Genomic DNA, 17,714 nt, shown 5'->3' on the forward strand with positions numbered 1-17,714 from the left:
GATTTGTATCTAGCATCCGAACCATTTTAATAGTCTATGTCTTGTACTATTGTTTGGTTTCCCATTCATCTATTGATCCAACATTGAAATCATGGGTTTTCATACAAACTCCTACATAGACTCTACTATAGATCCTACGTACTTCTCATTGGTGCAAATCACAGCACAACAAGCCTAATTATCCAAAGATTTTAATCATTTTTGGTGAGTGATGAAGAAGCTAGAGGAAGATAAGGTATGGGAATAATGTGCAGGTTATGTTTTCTTCCAACTGCTATACCAAAGGCCTCCGTCATGTCCAAATCTTCATTCTTCATTCCATTTGGAAGCTTCCAATGAAAATGATACAGGAACATGGCTAGTGGAAGCTCAACATTGGCTAGACCGAATATCATTCCGGGGCATATTCTCCTGCCAGCACCAAATGGGATGTATTCAAAATTAGTCCCCTTAAAATCAAGAGAACTATTTAGGAACCTCTCTGGATTGAAGATCTCGGGCTCACTCCAATATTCTGGATCTCTTCCAATCGCCCATGCGTTAACAATGACTCTGGTTTTGACGGGTATGTCGAAGCCATTAATCACACATCTCTCTCTGCATTCTCTTGGAACTAACAGAGGTGCAGGAGGGTGAAGTCTTAGAGTCTCTTTTACTACAAGCTTCAAGAATTTCATTTCCTCGATGCTTGTTTCATCGATCTTGCCTTTTCTATTGAAGACTTCCCTCACTTCAGCTTGTGCCTTCTTCAGCACTCTTGTATTTTTTATCATTTCGGACATGGCCCAATCTATTAAAGTGGCAGCTGTCTCCCCACCGGCACCAAAAATGTCCTGGAAAGAGGAATATGTATGAACTTTTCTCAGTTAAACTATTACTAAAAGTAGTATCTCAAACAAAATTTTGTAAGGACAAATTCTAGATTGTTACGAATCTTGAAGGTTTGCAGATGTAAGCCAAGTATTAAACAGGGAAAATTAAAGGGAAAGATGGGATTGAAACACTGATTTCGCTTCAATTTAATAAGTTGCAACTATTGGAAGAGGAATTACAGTATGGAATTGCACAAGTACTTACGGAGATCACTGATTTGATGTTGTCAGTAGTCAAAGGAAATTCAAGATCACCATGCTCTTGAACTTTCAAAAGAACATCAACAAGATCTTCAGCTTCTTCACTCTTGTCAATGTTTAAAGGTGCCTGGCCCTTCTTGTGTTCATTAATAATTTTTTCAACTACTCTATCAGCTTCTTCATGCAGCTTCTCTACCTGAGACTTGACTCCAGTGATCCATTGAAGAAATTCAATGGAAGGAAACAGATCTGCAATGTTAAAACCTGCACACACTTTTGATGTTTCTTTCATTACTGATATGAATAATTCCTGATCTTTGGACTTGCTGCCGAAAGCTGCCCTGGAAGTGATACCATATATCAGTGATTGAATTTTCTCTGTAAGGTTGATTGGTGATCCTGCTTCTGAAGCAATCCAATCAATGAGAGCAGACACCTCTTCCTCTCTTATTGATCGGAAAGACTGGACTCGTCGCATACTGAAAAGCTCCAACGTGCAAATTTTTCGCAGTTGTCTCCAATAATCACCAAATGGTGAAAAGGTTATATCAGTATTATCATAGAACAAGATTTTTGTTGCTAGAAACTCAGGCCTTGATGCAAAGCTAACATCATGGGTTTTCATAACTTTTTTGGCATATTCGGGCGAAGAAGCAACAACAGTAGAAACTTCTCCAAGCTGAAGATGCATAAGTGGTCCATATTTCCTGGCCAAGTCTGTTAATCTGTGATGGGGTAGAGATCCAAAAAGCTGGTGCGGGTTTCCGATGAGAGGTAATTTCGACGGCCCTGGAGGCAAACGAAAATTTTTGTCGATGGTTTTTGATCTCTTCCTTATTTTTCAGTACCAAATAGAAGAAGAGAAGAAAAGTGAGAAGGATTGAAAAGCTTGGAAATGCGAAATCCATGAGAAAACAGCTAGAATAGAAGATTGAGAGGATCGGATTATGAGTCTTGTGCACCTTTTCTGCTTTTCTGAAAGATAATTATATAGCTGGAGCGAGGATGGTTTTGGCTGCAATAATTGTATCCATAAAAAGTAATTAATAGATTATTTTATCCAGCACCTTTAAAACGATATTCTAACTACAGTTGCATCAAATCAATGATCCGAATCTCCACAGTGCAAATCCTAATTAAAAAAAAAAAAAAAAAGAATAAAGCAGAGCTCATTTTCCACTGTCAACAACCCCCACTTATTTATCATTTTTGATAAATAATTTCAACATGTGTTAAATGTTATCTGATAATTGACATGCAAATTCGATAAATAATAAAAGAAAGTTACAGTTAGCAGAGAGGAAGTTTCAGTTAAGTGAAATAGAAAAATGTAATAAAAGAAAAGATTTTAACAATACATGAATAAAATTAAGACATGGTACTAAATAGATCCATTGAAGTTTAGGAGAACTCAGATTAGCAGAGAACATTATTTCTTAAAAGCTTCATTAATATAAAGCTAGCCCACATTCTTCATTTGAGCCTATGAAACAGTGTTCGGATGATAAGGAATGGGAATCAGGCACAAATCCTTCTTCCTTCTGACTGTCCCACCAAAGCGCTCTGTGATGTCCAGATCTTCATGCTTTAGTCCATTAGGAAGTTTCCAGTCAAAATGGTATAGCAACATTGCTAGAGGAAGCTCCACATTGGCTAGACCAATAAAACCCCAAGGCACATCCTTCTTCCAGCACCAAATGGGATGTACTCAAAATTAGTCCCCGTATAGCCAACAGAACAACTAATGAACCTTCCTGAAATAGAACTCTCAGGTTCTTTCCAATACTGAAATGCAGAAACGTTGAAATTATTTGTTCTTCGCAGGGTCAAATAAAAGTGTTATGCCTGGAAAATATAGGGCTGACGTAGGGAGTCACGTGAAGGAGAGGGCAACCTGCTCCTGTCAAAACGGCAGACACGTGCCAGACCAGCCAGAAGTTGTGACGATCCCACGTGTCAATTCCCTGCTCCAGATCGTGCAAATCACTCTGGAAGATGGGCAATGTGACATAAAGAAGGATTTGTCCTGACTCTCCCACCAACTCACAGATTTAATGATCATTACTTCAATCCATCTCACTATAAATTGGAGACTACTCTCTCATTTAGGGGATTCACCCATTTTACTCTTAATCAGCTATTCTCTCTCTTGTACTTTTCACCATTTGTAAATCATTTGTAAGTCAATCCGTTGTTGCGACCTGACCCCCAATATTAATACAAACATCAGTGGATGTAGGACTTGTTACCTTAGCATCCGAACCACTTTAAAAAGCTCTCCCTACTGCATTTACTACGACCTTTATCTATACCCACGTGTGTCTCCTAGGCCAACCAGCGTTTCACACGTGTTTTTTAGTTGGTGTCAAAATCACGCATCAACAGTTTGGCGCTAGAAGGAGGGCATGATTTAGTGTTCGTCCTTCATCAGGGGAATCTTTAACTTACGGGTCCTACAACAGCAAATGGCTCATCGATTTGAACCTGAAAAAACCAACCAGAACACTGACGGGATCCCTCAAATGTAGGAGGATGCCTCCCCAGGGGTGCTCTCGGCTCTGCAGACCATCGCAGGGAACATCCCGTCAAGTTCACAACTTGATCCTGCCGTTCTAAGCTACTTAGAGAGGTTCAACAATACTCTCCAAACGGTCAACCAGAGGTTGGACCATTTAGACCAGGGCGTGCCATCCAAATCGGTTGGGGTGGTGCAACCGCCAAAGACGCTTGCAGGTCACGCGAAAGCGTGGCAAAGGGAAATAGCCCGTGCCGCAAGCACAGCAGCGTGTAGGCGAAAAGGTAAGCAAGTGGCAAAAAGCAAGCCTACGTGCTCCAAAGGGCCAGCAAACACAAACCGTGTCTCGAGCAGAATACCGACAAAGTTGAGACTCGGTGAAAAGGTGCTTCCTGAGCTGTCCCATGCCACGTCGCAAGTGAACCCAACTAAAAGTGCTGGGCGGGGCGATTCTTATCACAGCCAGCAGAACAATCCTGATCATTATCGTGCGGGTGGTTCCCACACTTCGCGGGGTGGTTCGTACCATCGCGAGGGTCGTGAAAATACCCGGCATCATCTATCGCCATCACACGACTCTAGCCAGCGTGTGTCGAGAGCGACCGGGACAGCCGGCTGAGGCGAACAGGAATCCGACCTCCGGACTTTCCTAAACCGTGATCGCAAGGGCCGAATTCGCATGGGTGAAAGCAACCCCCAACTGGCTCCATTGCCAAAAATTAAGGAGCTACAGGAAGCTCTAGACCGACTAAGAGCCCAGCAAAATGAGCAGGGGCAGGTCGCATCTGCGTCTCCCTTCTCTCCCGAAGTATTAGCCACTCCACTCCCACCAAGATTCAGGATGCCCGACATGCAAGCGTTCGATGGGAACTCTGACCCACATGATCATTTGTATGAATTTAACGACCTGATGGAGCCTCACCAGGTCTCAGATCTTGCAAAATGTCGTTGTTTGGCCGTGACTTTAACCTCTCATGCCAAACGGTGGTTCAGGTCGCTCCCAGCGGGATTGATCAGTTCGTGGCCTCAGATGAGCACGACGTTCCTAAGGCATTTTCAAGCAAATCGGAAGTTCTCTATGCCTTTGAGCTATCTCAGCAATATAAGGCAAGAAAGGGATGAATCCCTACAGTCCTACATTGATCGTTTCCACAAGGAACTCAACAAGGTGGCTCATGCTCCCGAAGAGTCCATTCGGACCCTCATAATAACAGGAGTTTGTCCACAAACCGACCTGTGAAAGGAATTACAGGCTGAGGACGATGTTTCCCTCACCCGATTCTATAACCTTGCGGAGAAATACCTCCAGATAGAAAATTCGTTGGCAGCACTCCGCCGTTGCGACCACGGTGCTCCAAGCAGTATGTCTAGTTGGGGGGAAAGCAGAAGAGCTGATCGCGGAGGGGCCGCTGACGATCAGCGAAAAGGAAAGAAACCTCGCTACGAGCCTAGAAAGTCCTATGCTCATGTTCCTCATCACGATCGCGACAGGAACCAATATACTCCATTCAATGCATCTGTATCAGCTATTCTTGATAAGTCCGAAGAGGCTAGCCTGCTCAGAGAGCCCGAGCCCATGAAAACTCCTGCGACAGCCAGAAATAATAAAAAGTACTATCAAGTACAATGGGCACTAGACCGATGAGTGCCACGCTCTAAAGCAAGCAATCGAGGAGCTCATCAAGAAGGGGTGTTTCAAGGAATATATCAATGACTCTGCTCCCTCGCAAGAGAAAAATCAGGGGGAGCCTAGTAAGAAGCACCGTGATCAGAAAGGTGTGTGTAGTCTCAATTTGATTTTCGGGGGACCGCACTTCGTTGGAAACTTGCGAGGTGCCCGAGAAAGGTATGCTCGCGAAGCACATCATGACCCCATCAGAGTGATGAGTGCAGAACAACGACCACAAAAGGTTCGCAGGGAGGAGGAAATTTCCTTCTCCGAAAAGGATGCGGCCAGATTGCATCATCCCCAAGATGACGCCTTTGTAATCACGCCCCTGATAGGATGCTATAATATCCACAGAATGTTAGTGGATAACGGAAGTGCTGTGAACATCCTGTTTGCTTCCATTTTCGAAAGGATGAATCTGGATGAGGCCGACCTGAAGCCTGCCTTGTTCCCATTGTACGGTTTCAAAGGAGACCACTTACTCCCTAAGGGGACGATCTCGCTCCTAGTCACACTAGGCGATTCCGAAGTGACCAAGGTAACTGAGTTCTTAGTAGTAGATTGCCCATCAACCTTCAATGGAATCCTGGGGCGACTTCTGCTAAGACACTTCAAGGCGTTCACTTCAATTTACCATCTAAAGATGAAATTCCCCACCCCGAGGGGGATCGAGGAAGTCAACGGGTCTCAGCGCGTATCGCGCGACTGCTATGTGAAAGCGGTCCAGATGGCGTGCAAGGGAAAGGGCACCTCGCTTGGCAACCACGGACAGACAATGGCAATCAGCCGGATCAAACCATGACCTGGCCCGGCCGAGGACAATATAGACCCTCGCATCCAAGACTACCCTTCTAGTGGGCCAGTTGAGGACCTAACTAAAGTACTGGTCGACCAGAACGAACCGAGCAGGGTGCTAAGGATCGGTAAAAATCTCAACCCCCAGCTCTCTACCAAACTGACCAGCTTCCTCAAGGAGAACATCGACGTGTTTGCATGGTCGCACGCAGACATGGTCGGGATCGGCCCAGATGTTATATGCCATGCGTTAAACATCGACAGCGAAGCCAAGCCAGTTCGCCTAAAAAGAAGAGTAATGGATCCGGAGTGATATGCCACCTTAAAACTAGAGGTGGATAACCTCCTCCGAAACGGGTCCATCGGAGAGGCACTCTACCCGACCTGGGTTGCCAACCCGGTTCTGGTAAAGAAGCCCAATGGCAAGTGACGAACCTGCGTCGACTTCAGCGACCTCAACAAAGCTTGCCCTAAAGATAGCTTCCCCCTGCCAAGAATTGACCAGCTCATAGATGCCACCTCAAGGCACGAGCTGCTAAGTTTCATGGACACATACTCAGGATATAATCAAATTCTGATGTATGCGCCAAACGAAGAGCATACGTCTTTCATTACAAATCGGGGACTGTACTACTATAAAGTCATGCCTTCGGCCTCAAGAACGCTGGCGCGACCTACCAGTGATTGGTTAACTGGATGTTTGCCAATCAGATCAGTAAGTCAATAGAGGTCTATGTAGATGACATGCTGGTCAAATCCTATGTCCCTTCAGATCACGTGGCACATCTCGTAGAGATGTTTGATATCCTCTGACTCTATAGAATGAAACTGAACCCTCTCAAGTGTTTGTTTGGGGTATCCTTGGGTAAATTCCTAGGGTACATAGTTAACCAGCGAGGAATAGAAATCAACCCCGAGAAAATCCAAGCTCTCCTTGATATGGAAAGCCCGACCAACAAGAAACAGGTCATGAGTCTTAATGGGCGAATAGCGGTACTAAGTCGCTCCATATTGAGCCTAACAGATCGCTGCTTGCCGTTCTTCAATGTCCTGAAGGCCAATAAGAAGTTCGAGTGGACTCCCGAGTGCGAATAGGCATTCCAAAGTATAAAAGAACACTTCGGGAAGCCACCTCTCCTGTCCAAGCCTCCTCCACAAGAAATCCTACCCCTGTATCTGTCCATCTCTCAGTTCGCAGTCAGTGCAACCCTGGTTCGGGAAGAGGAAAAGGTCCAATGGCCAGTGTACTATGCGAGCAAGCACCTGTCGGATGCCGAGATGCGGTATCCGAAAATGGAACGATTAGCCCACGCCTTGCTGATCACTTCCAGAAAGCTGCAACTTTACTTCTACACCCACACGATCCATGTAATGACTAATTACCCCCTCAGACAGGCCCTCCAGAAGCCAGATGCCTCGAGTAAATTGCTTAAATGGGCAATGGAATTGAGTCAGTTCGACCTGAAGTACAAGCCAAGGTAGACTATCAAAGGGTAGGTTGTTGCTAACTTCATTTCAGAATTCTCCTATCTTCCAAACTAGTCGGAGCAACAGCCCAGCAAAGCCATCCAGGAAACAGCTCAGAATCTGTCGACTTGGAGCCTCTATGTTGACGGATCATTGACCAGGAAGAGAGCGGGTGCAGGTCTCCTCCTTTTGAGCCCCGAAGGGGCTCATATTCACGGCATCCTCCAGTTCGGATTCAAGGCAACCAACAATAAGGCCGAGTATGAAGCCCTGCTCGCTGGATTGCGGTTGGCCAGGGAAATGGGTGCAATCACGATCAGCGTCCACAGCGACTCCATGCTGGTCGTTAACCAAATTCTAGGAGAATACCAAGCCAAGGAAGAAAACATGATCCGTTATCTGAAAGAAGCTAAGGCCGCACTTGAGTTGTTCAAGCACTTCGCGATCACCCAGATCCCCAGAGATAGCAACTCTGTGGTAGACGCTCTAGCGAGGATAGCCTCATCGTTGGAATCAGAGGCACCAGATAGTATTCTTGTTCGATTCGTCGAGGCCCCGAGCATCTGCCCGACCGAACAGGCCGTGAATGTAACAGAATCGGATTCCTGGATGACTCCCATTTTTCGGTACCTTAAGGATGAGATCTTGCTTGACGACAAGGTCGAGGCACAGATTCTGCGAACAAGATCTACTCATTACTCTCTCACCGGAGACCAACTGTATAGGCGAGGGTTCAGCGCCCCTCTCATGAGGGAAATTATAGGGTTAACGTAGGGAGTCACGTGAAGGAGAGGGCAACTTGCTCCTATCAGAACGGCAGGCGCGCGCCAGACCAGCCAGAAGCTGTGACGATCCCACGTGTCAATTCCCTACTCCAAATCGTGCAAATCACTCTGGAAGGTGGGCAATGTGACATAAAGAAGGATTTGTCCTGACACTCCCACCAACTCATAGATTTAATGATCATTACTTCAATCCATCCCACTATAAATTGGAGACTACTCTCTCATTTAGGGGATTCGCCCATTTTACTCTTAATTAGCTATTCTCTCTCTTGTACTTTTCACCTTTTGTAAATCATTTGTAAGTCAGTCCGCTATTGCGACCTGACCCCCAATATTAATACAAACATCAGTGGACGTAGGACTTGCTACCTTAGCATCCGAACCACTTTAAAAAGCTCTCCCTACTGCATTTACTACGACCTTTATCTATACCCACATGTGTCTCTTGGGCCAACCAGCGTTTCACACGTGCTTTTTGGTTGGTGTCAAAATCACGCATCAACAAAAAGCAATAGCTGTTTGCTTATGTTAATTTGTCACTATCTACATAGATAGTCCAAGAGGCCAAATTTTGGTGAGTTATTTTCTTTGTACTTACCAATAACCATTAATTATTTATCAGAAATATTGGATAAAATATTTAAAATCTATTTTTGTCAATGGAATTAAAACTAAAATATCATTTCAATTAAATACTCAATAAATGTGAATGAATGATATGTCAATCGAACAATTATACCACATTTGTTTGTATATCAAGTGGTGCTGTATAAATGTAACCAAAAAAAAAAAAAAAAACTCTCATGTACTTACTGTTATAATTTTTGATAGACATAGTATTATTCAACAGAAAAAGATGAGGGAAGGCAGAGTTAGTTACATTAAAATTGATAATTTTGAAAATTACATCAATCTCAAACTTACTAATAGGGTGCGTTTGGTTAGGGCTCTAGAAAGATAACTCCGGTAATCTATCTTTAATTCCAGACGTTCCCTTGTTTGATTGTCAAGTAATAAAAAAATTTCTGTAATCTTTTAATACCAACAGTAATTTATGTAGGTTAAATAGAGAGTAAATAGATTACCTCATAAGGGGATGATATTTAAAGATTACTAGGGTAATCTTAATTTTATATCCATTTTGCCCTTAATTAAATACCATTCTGGACACCAATGCCATCAAATGTCTACCAAATAACAATAACCTAGACCCCCTACATTTTAGAATTTAGTTAAAACACCCCAGCAACAAAAGGTTTAAAAGTTAACAAAATACCCTCAGCTACCAAAGACCACCACCGGCCGCCAGCCACCACCGTTGGCCATCGGCAATAGTCGCCAGATTGACACACGACCAGAGGGATCTGCCCGGCTGTGAGTCGATTTGGCGATTTTCGGCCAGATCGAAGGCTGAAAACGGCCAAATCGCCGTGGATCTGGCTAGAAACTACTAGAATAGATCGACCATTTGTGGCCCTTTTTTACCATATCCACGGCGATTTGGCTATTTTCGGCCTTCGATTTGGCCGAAAATAACCAGATCAGCATGGATCCGGTTGGAAACAGCCAAAAACGGCTAGATCCATAGTGATCTAGTTGTTTTTGGCCTTCGATCTAGCTAAAAATAGCCTAAATGGAGCACGGTTAGCTTGATCTTGCTGGTCGTGCGCTGTTTTGGTGATTGATGCCGGTGGCCGACGGTTGGCGATGGTCTTGGGTAGCTAGGGGTATTTTGTTAAAATTTAAACTTTTTTGTTGTGGGTGTTTTAGCTAAATTCTCAAATGTGGGGGGTTAAAAAATTTATTTAAATAATAATAATAATAATATAATGATATTTTTAAGGAAGGGCAATTCAATAAAAGCCTTGGTCGATAATATTTTATTCTTCCCAGCTAAACATCTTAATTATTTATACCCACTAATCTAACTAAACATATTGGTATAACATTCTTCCGTAATCTTCAAGATAATCCATCTAGGAGGTAATCCTACATTTTCAGCAATAAAACATTCCCGAACCAAATACACTCATATGATTATTGGTAAATAGAGACAGATAACATTAACAAACAGAAATTGATTACTTTAAAGCCTAAGCAATAAGCTATGGATGATGGGGAATGGGAATCAGGCAAAGAGCATTTTTCCTTCTGAGTGCCGCACCAAAGGACTCGGTCATGTCCAAATCTTCATTCTTCATTCCATCAGGAAGTTTCCAGTCAAAATGATACAGCAACATTGCTAGTGGAAGCTCCACATTGGCAAGACCAAATGAAGCTCCAGGGCACATTCTTCTTCCGGCACCAAATGGGAGGTACTCAAAATTAGTACCCATATAGTCAATAGAACTATCAATGAACCTCTCAGGATTAAAACTCTCAGGTTCATTCCAATATTCTGGATCTCTTCCAATCGCCCATGCGTTAACAATGACTTTTGTATCGGCGGGTACATTGAACCCATTAATCTCACATTTCTCTCTACATACTCTTGGAATTAATAGAGGACCAGCAGGATGCAACCTCATACTCTCTTTTATCACTAGTTTCAAGAACTTCATTTCAATTATACCTGTTTCATCAACCTTTTCCATTCTGTTAAAGACTTCCCTCACTTCAGCTTGTGCTCTTTCCATCACTTTTGGATTCTTTATCAATGCAGAAATTGTCCACTCTAATACTGTGGAAGAAGTCTCGATGCCAGCACCAAACATGTCCTGTAAAAGGGAGTTACATGATTCTGAGTTTAACCACTAGAGCACCAATTAAAAACAAGAACAGAGATTAAGTTATGCGTTCAACTCCAAGGGGTGAAGGTACTTACAAAGATTACCGCTTTGATGTTTTCGTTAGTTAATGGAAATTGAAGATCGTTTTGCTCTTGAAGTTTCAAGAGAACATCAACCAGATGTTTATCACCTTCACTCTTTTCAGACTTCTGGCATTCGTTCATAATGTTTTCAACTACTCTGTCAGATTCTTCATGCAGTTTCTGCAAATAACGATTCGTTCCACTGATGGATTCGAGCAATTTAATGGAAGGGAACAGATCTGTAATATTAAACCCTCCCAGCGCCTCTGCAATATCCTTGACAGCAGATGTGAATAGTTCTTGATCAGCTTCACGCACCTTACCAAAGGCTGCCCTGGAAGTCACAGCATATGTTAATTCACTAATTTTATCTGAAAGGTTAATCACTGATCCTGATTTAGATTCAATCCAATCAATCAGCTTAGCGATCTCTTCTTCTCTCACTGATCGGAAAGACTGAACTCGTTTAGCGCTTAAAAGCTCCAATGTACAAATCTTCCTCAGCTGTCTCCAGTAATCACCATATGGTGAGAATATTACATCAGTATAACCATAAGATACGATTCTTGTTGCAGGACTATAAGGCCTTGATGCAAATGTAATATCATGAGTTTTCATCACTTCTTTCGCGAACCCTGGCGATGAAACAATAACAGCAGAAATTTCTCCAAGCTGGAGATGCATAAAGGGTCCATATTTCTTGGCCAGATCTCTGAGTCTGCGATGTGGTAGAAAGCCAACAAGCTGGTGCAAATTTCCAATCAGAGGCAGTTTCGGTGGGCCTGTAGGTAGTTTTGAAGTTTCATTATTGTTTTTGAATGTCTTCCCTTTTTTCAGGACCATGATGATAAAGAGAAGAAAGGTGAGAAGGATTGAGAAGTTGGAGAATATGAGCTCCATGAGAAAGTATAATGAGAATTGGACTATGAATTAAGGATTAGATAGAACCGTCTGTATAATATAAGTAATTTCTTTTCCAAATATTCTTTTAGAAAATTATACTTTAACTACTCTGCCATTGCATCAGGTTTCGGAATCTCCACCTAGTTATTCCCAACACTAAAAGACACAGAATAAGACAAAGTGATGCTCTGCTAATTTTTTTTTTTTCTACGTATTTTCAACGATTTCCAATTGTTTATAGAAAGATTGGATAAAATATTGAACTGTTTTTGGACTAAATGGAATTAAAAATAAATAGATTATAATTTTTTTTGGTAAACCCGATAATTGCCGCTCCTGTAACTCAAATACAAAATGATACAAGAGGATATAGTTAATTTTAATGGCTAAAAGATTTGTCATTCGACCACAAGGGGAAAGATAAAGTAGATTATAACCAATAATTAAAGAAAAAAAAAAGGAAAACCAGGGCACGAATCTCAAATCACATGTGTTCATGAATGTATAGAAGTTAAATCTAATAGTGATTTCTTAAATATGACACAAAATTAGGATTAAAGCTGAAGAATATTGTTAGGGTTATTATTATGCACCCCTTGAGTGATTAGCGTTTAACCCTCCTGAAAATGGCTCTCGGCTTAGATGGCGTTACAAGTGTAAAGTTAAATTGAGTCAATTACTATTTCACCCCTTATCACTATGTTAGCTTTGAAATGACGGAAAAATCCTTCATATTATAATGACGAATCATGTGTTAATTTTGGAAAGTGAAATTTATTTACTCTTTTTTCTCTTAAATTTTTTATTAACCAATATATTAAGTTTTTATTTGTCAAATTGTGTCTAGTACAGCTAGATTTTTGTTTAAATTTTATTTCTGTATAATTTACTTTTATTTATTTATTATTATTTTTTTTTGTAATAATAATAATAAATAGTACAGCTAGATTGGGCCAATGATATAGATGATAGAAGGTCTACCAGGGGGTATGCTGTATTCATTGGAGGTAATTTGGTCTAGTGGAGTTCCAAGAAACAGAAAACAGTCACTTTATCATCTACAGAAGTAGAATACAGGTCTTTAAGCACAGCATCTATAGAACTTGTGTGGATTCAAAATTTATTTGAAGAAATAGGTATCTTGGTAAATGGTTGTCCAGTTATTTGGTGTGACAACATGAGTGCTGGAGCCTTGTCTTCGAATTCTGTATTTCATGCTAGGACCAAACACATCGAAATTCATATGCATTATGTTAGAGATCTGGTGGCAAAGAAGCAAGTGAGTGTCCAATATGTGGCTTCTGAATATCAAGTGGCAGATATTTTAACTAAAGCTCTTCCCTCCAATCAGTTCACTTATTTAAAAGACAAACTCAATGTGACTTCTGTGCTACCTGAGTAATACTTGTTTAGTTTTTCTGTTGCTGATGTGTATTGGTGTTCTGTATGATCAGAGTGTGTTAATCGGTTGCTGAGTACTTAATCTGGTGCTGATATGCATTGGTGGTCTAGATAATCAGAATATGGTTGCTGATATGCATTGGTGGTCTGGATAATCAGAATTGAGATTGTGTAGTATGTTGGAAGGTTAACGCGTTGAGTTTGTTTCTCTGCTATCTGCTTAATGCCTGCTTAATTTTCTCTGTTGTTGAATGATCAGAGATCAAAGTGTTTAATTTGTTGCTGATATGTTGACTGAGGCTCCTATGCTATTTGTTGAATTGAGATTGTGTAGTATGTTGGAAGGTTAAGGTGTTGAGATTGTTTCTCTTATATGGTGTGTTACTAATCAAGAATGTTGATAAAGTGATATTGAAATGATGTTGTTGCTCAGAAAGATTGAATAGAATATTAAACAGCTTTTTGACATGTGTTAATTAAAAAATAAATAATATAGATTGTAATTTATGGTTAATTAAAAAAAATAAGAAAAGTTAAAAACAGGATACGAATCTCAAAACACGTGTTCATGAATGTATAAAAGATAAAAACAGGATACGAATCTCAAATCACATGTGTTCTTGAATAGCGATTTCTTGAATAGGACGCCTAGGATTAAAAATGGATAGTTTTAAACTAAACTGAAATTAAAATAAAAAATTAGGATTAAAAATGTGTTGACAACTGACAAGTTCGAACCTGACCTTGTAGACAAACCTTATTGACAGCTTTAAGACCTTGTTTAAACGGACTTAACGTACACAAATGATACAAAAGCTAAAAGCTAAATGCTAATTGATTATGTAGTGCTCCACTTGGTACAAGTTAATGTAAATAAATAGCTAGATAATCCTTCCTTTCCGGGTTATTCAGCAGTTGAACAATAATAAGGAATGGAAATGAGCTGAAGATCATCTTTTCTTCAATAATAATAAAAGCCTCGGTCATGCCCAAATCTTGGAAGCAACAAAAATATTCTCAAATAAAAGCAATATCTGTTTGTTTAAGTGAATCTGTCACTGTCTACACAGATAGTCCAAGAGGCCAAGAAAAAAACAGAGAATCAAGCAAAGGTCATCTAAACTTTGGTGAGTTATTTTCTCTGTACTTATCAACAACCATGAATTATTTATCAGAAATATTAGATGAAGTATTTTAGTCAATGGAATTAAAAATAAAATATCGTTTCAATTAAATACTCAATAAATGTGAATGACTGATATGTCAGTCAAACAATCATGCCACATTTGGGTTTGTTGGTTGAAGCTGAGAGATCTGGCCATGTCTTTTAGTGCAGCAGCCGTGCTTCCTTAGTTGCTGGAAACTGTTTTTTTGCTCAAATCTCCCTTGTTCTCCCTTCCTGCTTAGTGTGTTGGAAGGATTGTCTAGATGTTTGGGTTATGGGTGGCCGAAGGTCGCTTTTTGCTGTAATTATTCAGGTTGTTAGGTGTACAGATCTGATTTGCAAGGGCACCGTCTTTTTTTTTTTTTTGCTTGCCCTGTGGGGTTCCGTTTGGGTGGAAGATAGATAGGATGTATATGTTTATATGCTAACCTTCCTTCTTTTGTCTGATGCTGCTGCAAGGTCTGTCTAGTGTTTCCTTGTTGTTTGCGTCTTGAGTTTTTTGGGATTGTATATCCGTGGCTCCTTTTGTGTAGTTAGAGCCTTTGGGGTTTGTCCAAGGTTCTTCCCCAAGGGACCCTTTCCCTTGTTAGGTTGTATTTTTTTCATTATTCTATACAATTTCCAGTTTACCCAAAAAATCATGCCACATTTGTTTGTAAACAAACGTACATAAAACTCTTGTATTCAAATTAATGTGGTATGATTCAACAGAAAAATATTAGGGAGAGGCAGAGGTAGTTACATTAAAAGTGATAATCTTGAAAATTACATCAATCTCAAACCAACTATTGTGGTTACAGGTAAATGGTGACAGATAACATAAACAAACAGAAATCAATTACTTTAGAGTCTAAGCATTAGGCTATGGATGATAAGGAATGGGAATCAGGCGCAGATCATTTTTCCTTCTGAGTGTCCCACCGAAGGACTCAGTCATGTCCAAATCTTCATTCTTCATTCCATCAGAAAGTTTCCAGTCAAAATGATACAGCAACAATGCTAGTGGGAGCTCCACATTGGCAAGACCAAATGAAGCTCCAGGGCACATTCTCCTTCCAGCACCAAATGGAAGATACTCAAAATTAGTACCCTTGTAGTCAATAGAACTATCAATGAACCTCTCAGGATTAAAACTCTCAGGTTCATTCCAATATTCTGGATCTCTTCCAATCGCCCATGCGTTAACAATGACTTTGGTATCGGCAGGTACATGGAACCCATTAATCTCACATTTCTCTCTACATACCTTGAATTAACAGAGGAACAGCAGGATGCAACCTCATACTCTCTTTTATCTAGTTTCAAGAACTTCATTTCAATAATACCTGTTTCATCAACCTTTTCCATTCTTTAAAGACTTCCCTCACTTCGCTTGTGCTCTTTCCATCACTTTTGGATTCTTTATCATGCAGAAATTGTCCACTCTAGTACTGTGGAAGAAGTCTCGATGCCAGCACCAAACATGTCCTGTAAAAGGGAGTTACATGATTCTGAGTTTAACCACTAGAGCACCAATTAAAAACAGAACAGAGATTAAGTTATGCGTTCAACTCCAAGGGTGAAGGTACTTACAAAGATTACCGCTTTGATGTTTTCGTTAGTTAATGGAAATTGAGATCGTTTTGCTCTTGAAGTTTCAAGAGAACAACCAGATGTTATGTCCTTCACTCTTTTCAGACTTCTTGCGTTCGTTGTAATGTTTTCAATTACTCTGTCAGATTCTTCTGCCGCTTCGCAAATAACGATTCGTTCCACTGATGGATTCGAGCAATTAACGGAAGGAAACAGATCTGCAATATTAAACCCTCCCAGTGCCTTGCGATATCCTTGACAGCAGATATGAATAGTTCTTGGTCATCTCACGCACTCTACCAAAGGCTGCCCTGGAAGTCACAGCATATGTTAATTCACAAATTCTATCCGAAAGGTTAATCACTGATCCTGATTTTGATGCAATCCAATCAATTACTTGCGATCTCTTTTTCTCTCACTGATCGGAAAGATTAACTTGTTTCGTGCTTAAAAGCTCCAATGTACAGATCTTCCTTAGCTGTCTCCAGTAATCACCATATGGTGAGAATATTACATCAGTATAACCATAGACATGATACTTGCTGCTCGATTATAAGGCCTTGATGCAAATAATATCATAGTTTTCATCACTTCTTTCGCGAACCCTGGCGATGAAACAATAACCGCAGAAATTCTCCAAGCTGGAGATGCATAAAGGGTCCATGATTTCTTGGCCAGATCTCTGAGTCTGCGATGTGGTAGAGAGCCAACAAGCTGGTGCAAATTTCCAATCAGAGGCAGTTTCGGTGGGCCTGGAGGTAGATTTGAAGTTTCATTATTGTTTTTGAATGTCTTCCCTCTTTTCAGGACCATGAAGATAAAGAGAAGAAAGGTGAGAAGGATTGAGAAGTTTGAGAATATGAGCTCCATGAGAAAGTATAGTGAGAATTGGACTATGAATTAAGGATTAGATAGAACCATCTATATGATATAAGTTATTTCTTTTCCAAATATTCTTTTAGAAAATTATACTTTAATTACTCTGCCATTGCATCAGTTTTCGGAATCTCCACCTTAGTTATTCCCAACACTAAAAGACACAGAATAAGACAAAGTGATGCTCTGCTTATTTTTTTTTCTTTGTATTTTCAACAACTTCCAATTATTTATCAGAAAGATTGGATAAAATATTGAACCGATTTTGGAGTAAATGGAATTAAAAATAAATAGATTATAATTTTTTTTGGTAAACCCGGTAATTATCTTTCCTGCAACTCAAATGCAAAATGATACAAGAGGATAAAGTTAACCCCACTGACTAAAAGATTTGTCATCTGATTACAAGGGAAAAGGCAAAATAGATTATAACTGATAGTTAATTAAAGAAAAAAAAAAGTAAAAACAGGGCACGAATCTCAAATCACGTGTTCATGAATGTATAGAAGTTAAATCTAGTAGTGATTTCTTAAATATGACACAAAATTAGGATTAAATTTGAAGAATATTGTTAGGGGACGTTTGGTTAGGGGGTATTTGATATTACTGGAGGTAAGTGACCTTATATTACTTGATTATCAAGTTTGGTTGTCAAGTAATATAAGATACCGGTAATCTTCA

At 40.4% G+C, this 17,714-nt stretch overlaps 3 protein-coding genes and 2 pseudogenes across 3 annotated transcripts; all 5 read right to left on the minus strand.

Moving 5' to 3' along the window:
- LOC116142024 lies at positions 1 to 2,014 on the minus strand (annotated as a pseudogene).
- A 542-nt stretch (positions 2,015 to 2,556) lies between these two features.
- Positions 2,557 to 4,072, minus strand: LOC116142040 (cytochrome P450 71AV8-like). The gene is made up of 3 exons (XM_031427499.1): positions 3,929 to 4,072; positions 3,522 to 3,557; positions 2,557 to 2,754 (listed from the first exon to the last, which is right to left on the minus strand). Exons 1-3 carry the CDS (start codon positions 4,070 to 4,072, stop codon positions 2,557 to 2,559), a joined length of 378 nt encoding a protein of 125 aa, XP_031283359.1.
- A 6,264-nt stretch (positions 4,073 to 10,336) lies between these two features.
- LOC116142071 (cytochrome P450 71D11-like) lies at positions 10,337 to 12,016 on the minus strand. The gene is made up of 2 exons (XM_031427525.1): positions 11,129 to 12,016; positions 10,337 to 11,021 (listed from the first exon to the last, which is right to left on the minus strand). Exons 1-2 carry the CDS (start codon positions 12,014 to 12,016, stop codon positions 10,410 to 10,412), a joined length of 1,500 nt encoding a protein of 499 aa, XP_031283385.1. The 3' UTR covers positions 10,337 to 10,409.
- A 3,431-nt stretch (positions 12,017 to 15,447) lies between these two features.
- Positions 15,448 to 15,932, minus strand: LOC116142041 (annotated as a pseudogene).
- A 57-nt stretch (positions 15,933 to 15,989) lies between these two features.
- On the minus strand, positions 15,990 to 16,970 carry LOC116142042 (7-ethoxycoumarin O-deethylase-like). The gene is made up of 3 exons (XM_031427500.1): positions 16,697 to 16,970; positions 16,167 to 16,411; positions 15,990 to 16,052 (listed from the first exon to the last, which is right to left on the minus strand). The coding sequence occupies exons 1-3, from the start codon at positions 16,968 to 16,970 to the stop codon at positions 15,990 to 15,992; spliced, it is 582 nt and encodes a 193-aa protein (XP_031283360.1).
- Positions 16,971 to 17,714: the final 744 nt, after the last annotated feature.

The sequence above is a fragment of the Pistacia vera genome, unplaced genomic scaffold, assembly GCF_008641045.1.
Source record: "Pistacia vera cultivar Batoury unplaced genomic scaffold, PisVer_v2 Contig404, whole genome shotgun sequence".
Lineage (NCBI taxonomy): Eukaryota > Viridiplantae > Streptophyta > Magnoliopsida > Sapindales > Anacardiaceae > Pistacia > Pistacia vera.

Bases quoted from the DNA above. Each gene is read 5' to 3' on its own strand.
- LOC116142040 (XM_031427499.1), bottom strand. From the start codon at position 4,072: ATGATCAGGATTGTTCTGCTGGCTGTGATAAGAATCGCCCCGCCCAGC. The intron at 3,558-3,928 runs GTTTGTGTTTGC...TGGTTTTTTCAG, and splicing joins GGTATTCTGCTCGAGACACG to GTTCAAATCGATGAGCCATT. The intron at 2,755-3,521 runs GTAAGTTAAAGA...TGCTGGAAGAAG, and splicing joins CATTTGCTGTTGTAGGACCC to GATGTGCCTTGGGGTTTTAT.
- LOC116142071 (XM_031427525.1), bottom strand. From the start codon at position 12,016: ATGGAGCTCATATTCTCCAACTTCTCAATCCTTCTCACCTTTCTTCTC. The intron at 11,022-11,128 runs GTAAGTACCTTC...TCCCTTTTACAG, and splicing joins ACATCAAAGCGGTAATCTTT to GACATGTTTGGTGCTGGCAT.
- LOC116142042 (XM_031427500.1), bottom strand. From the start codon at position 16,970: ATGGTCCTGAAAAGAGGGAAGACATTCAAAAACAATAATGAAACTTCA. The intron at 16,412-16,696 runs GTATCATGTCTA...TCTGCTGTCAAG, and splicing joins GCCTTATAATCGAGCAGCAA to GATATCGCAAGGCACTGGGA. The intron at 16,053-16,166 runs GTAATCTTTGTA...TCCCTTTTACAG, and splicing joins CTAACGAAAACATCAAAGCG to GACATGTTTGGTGCTGGCAT.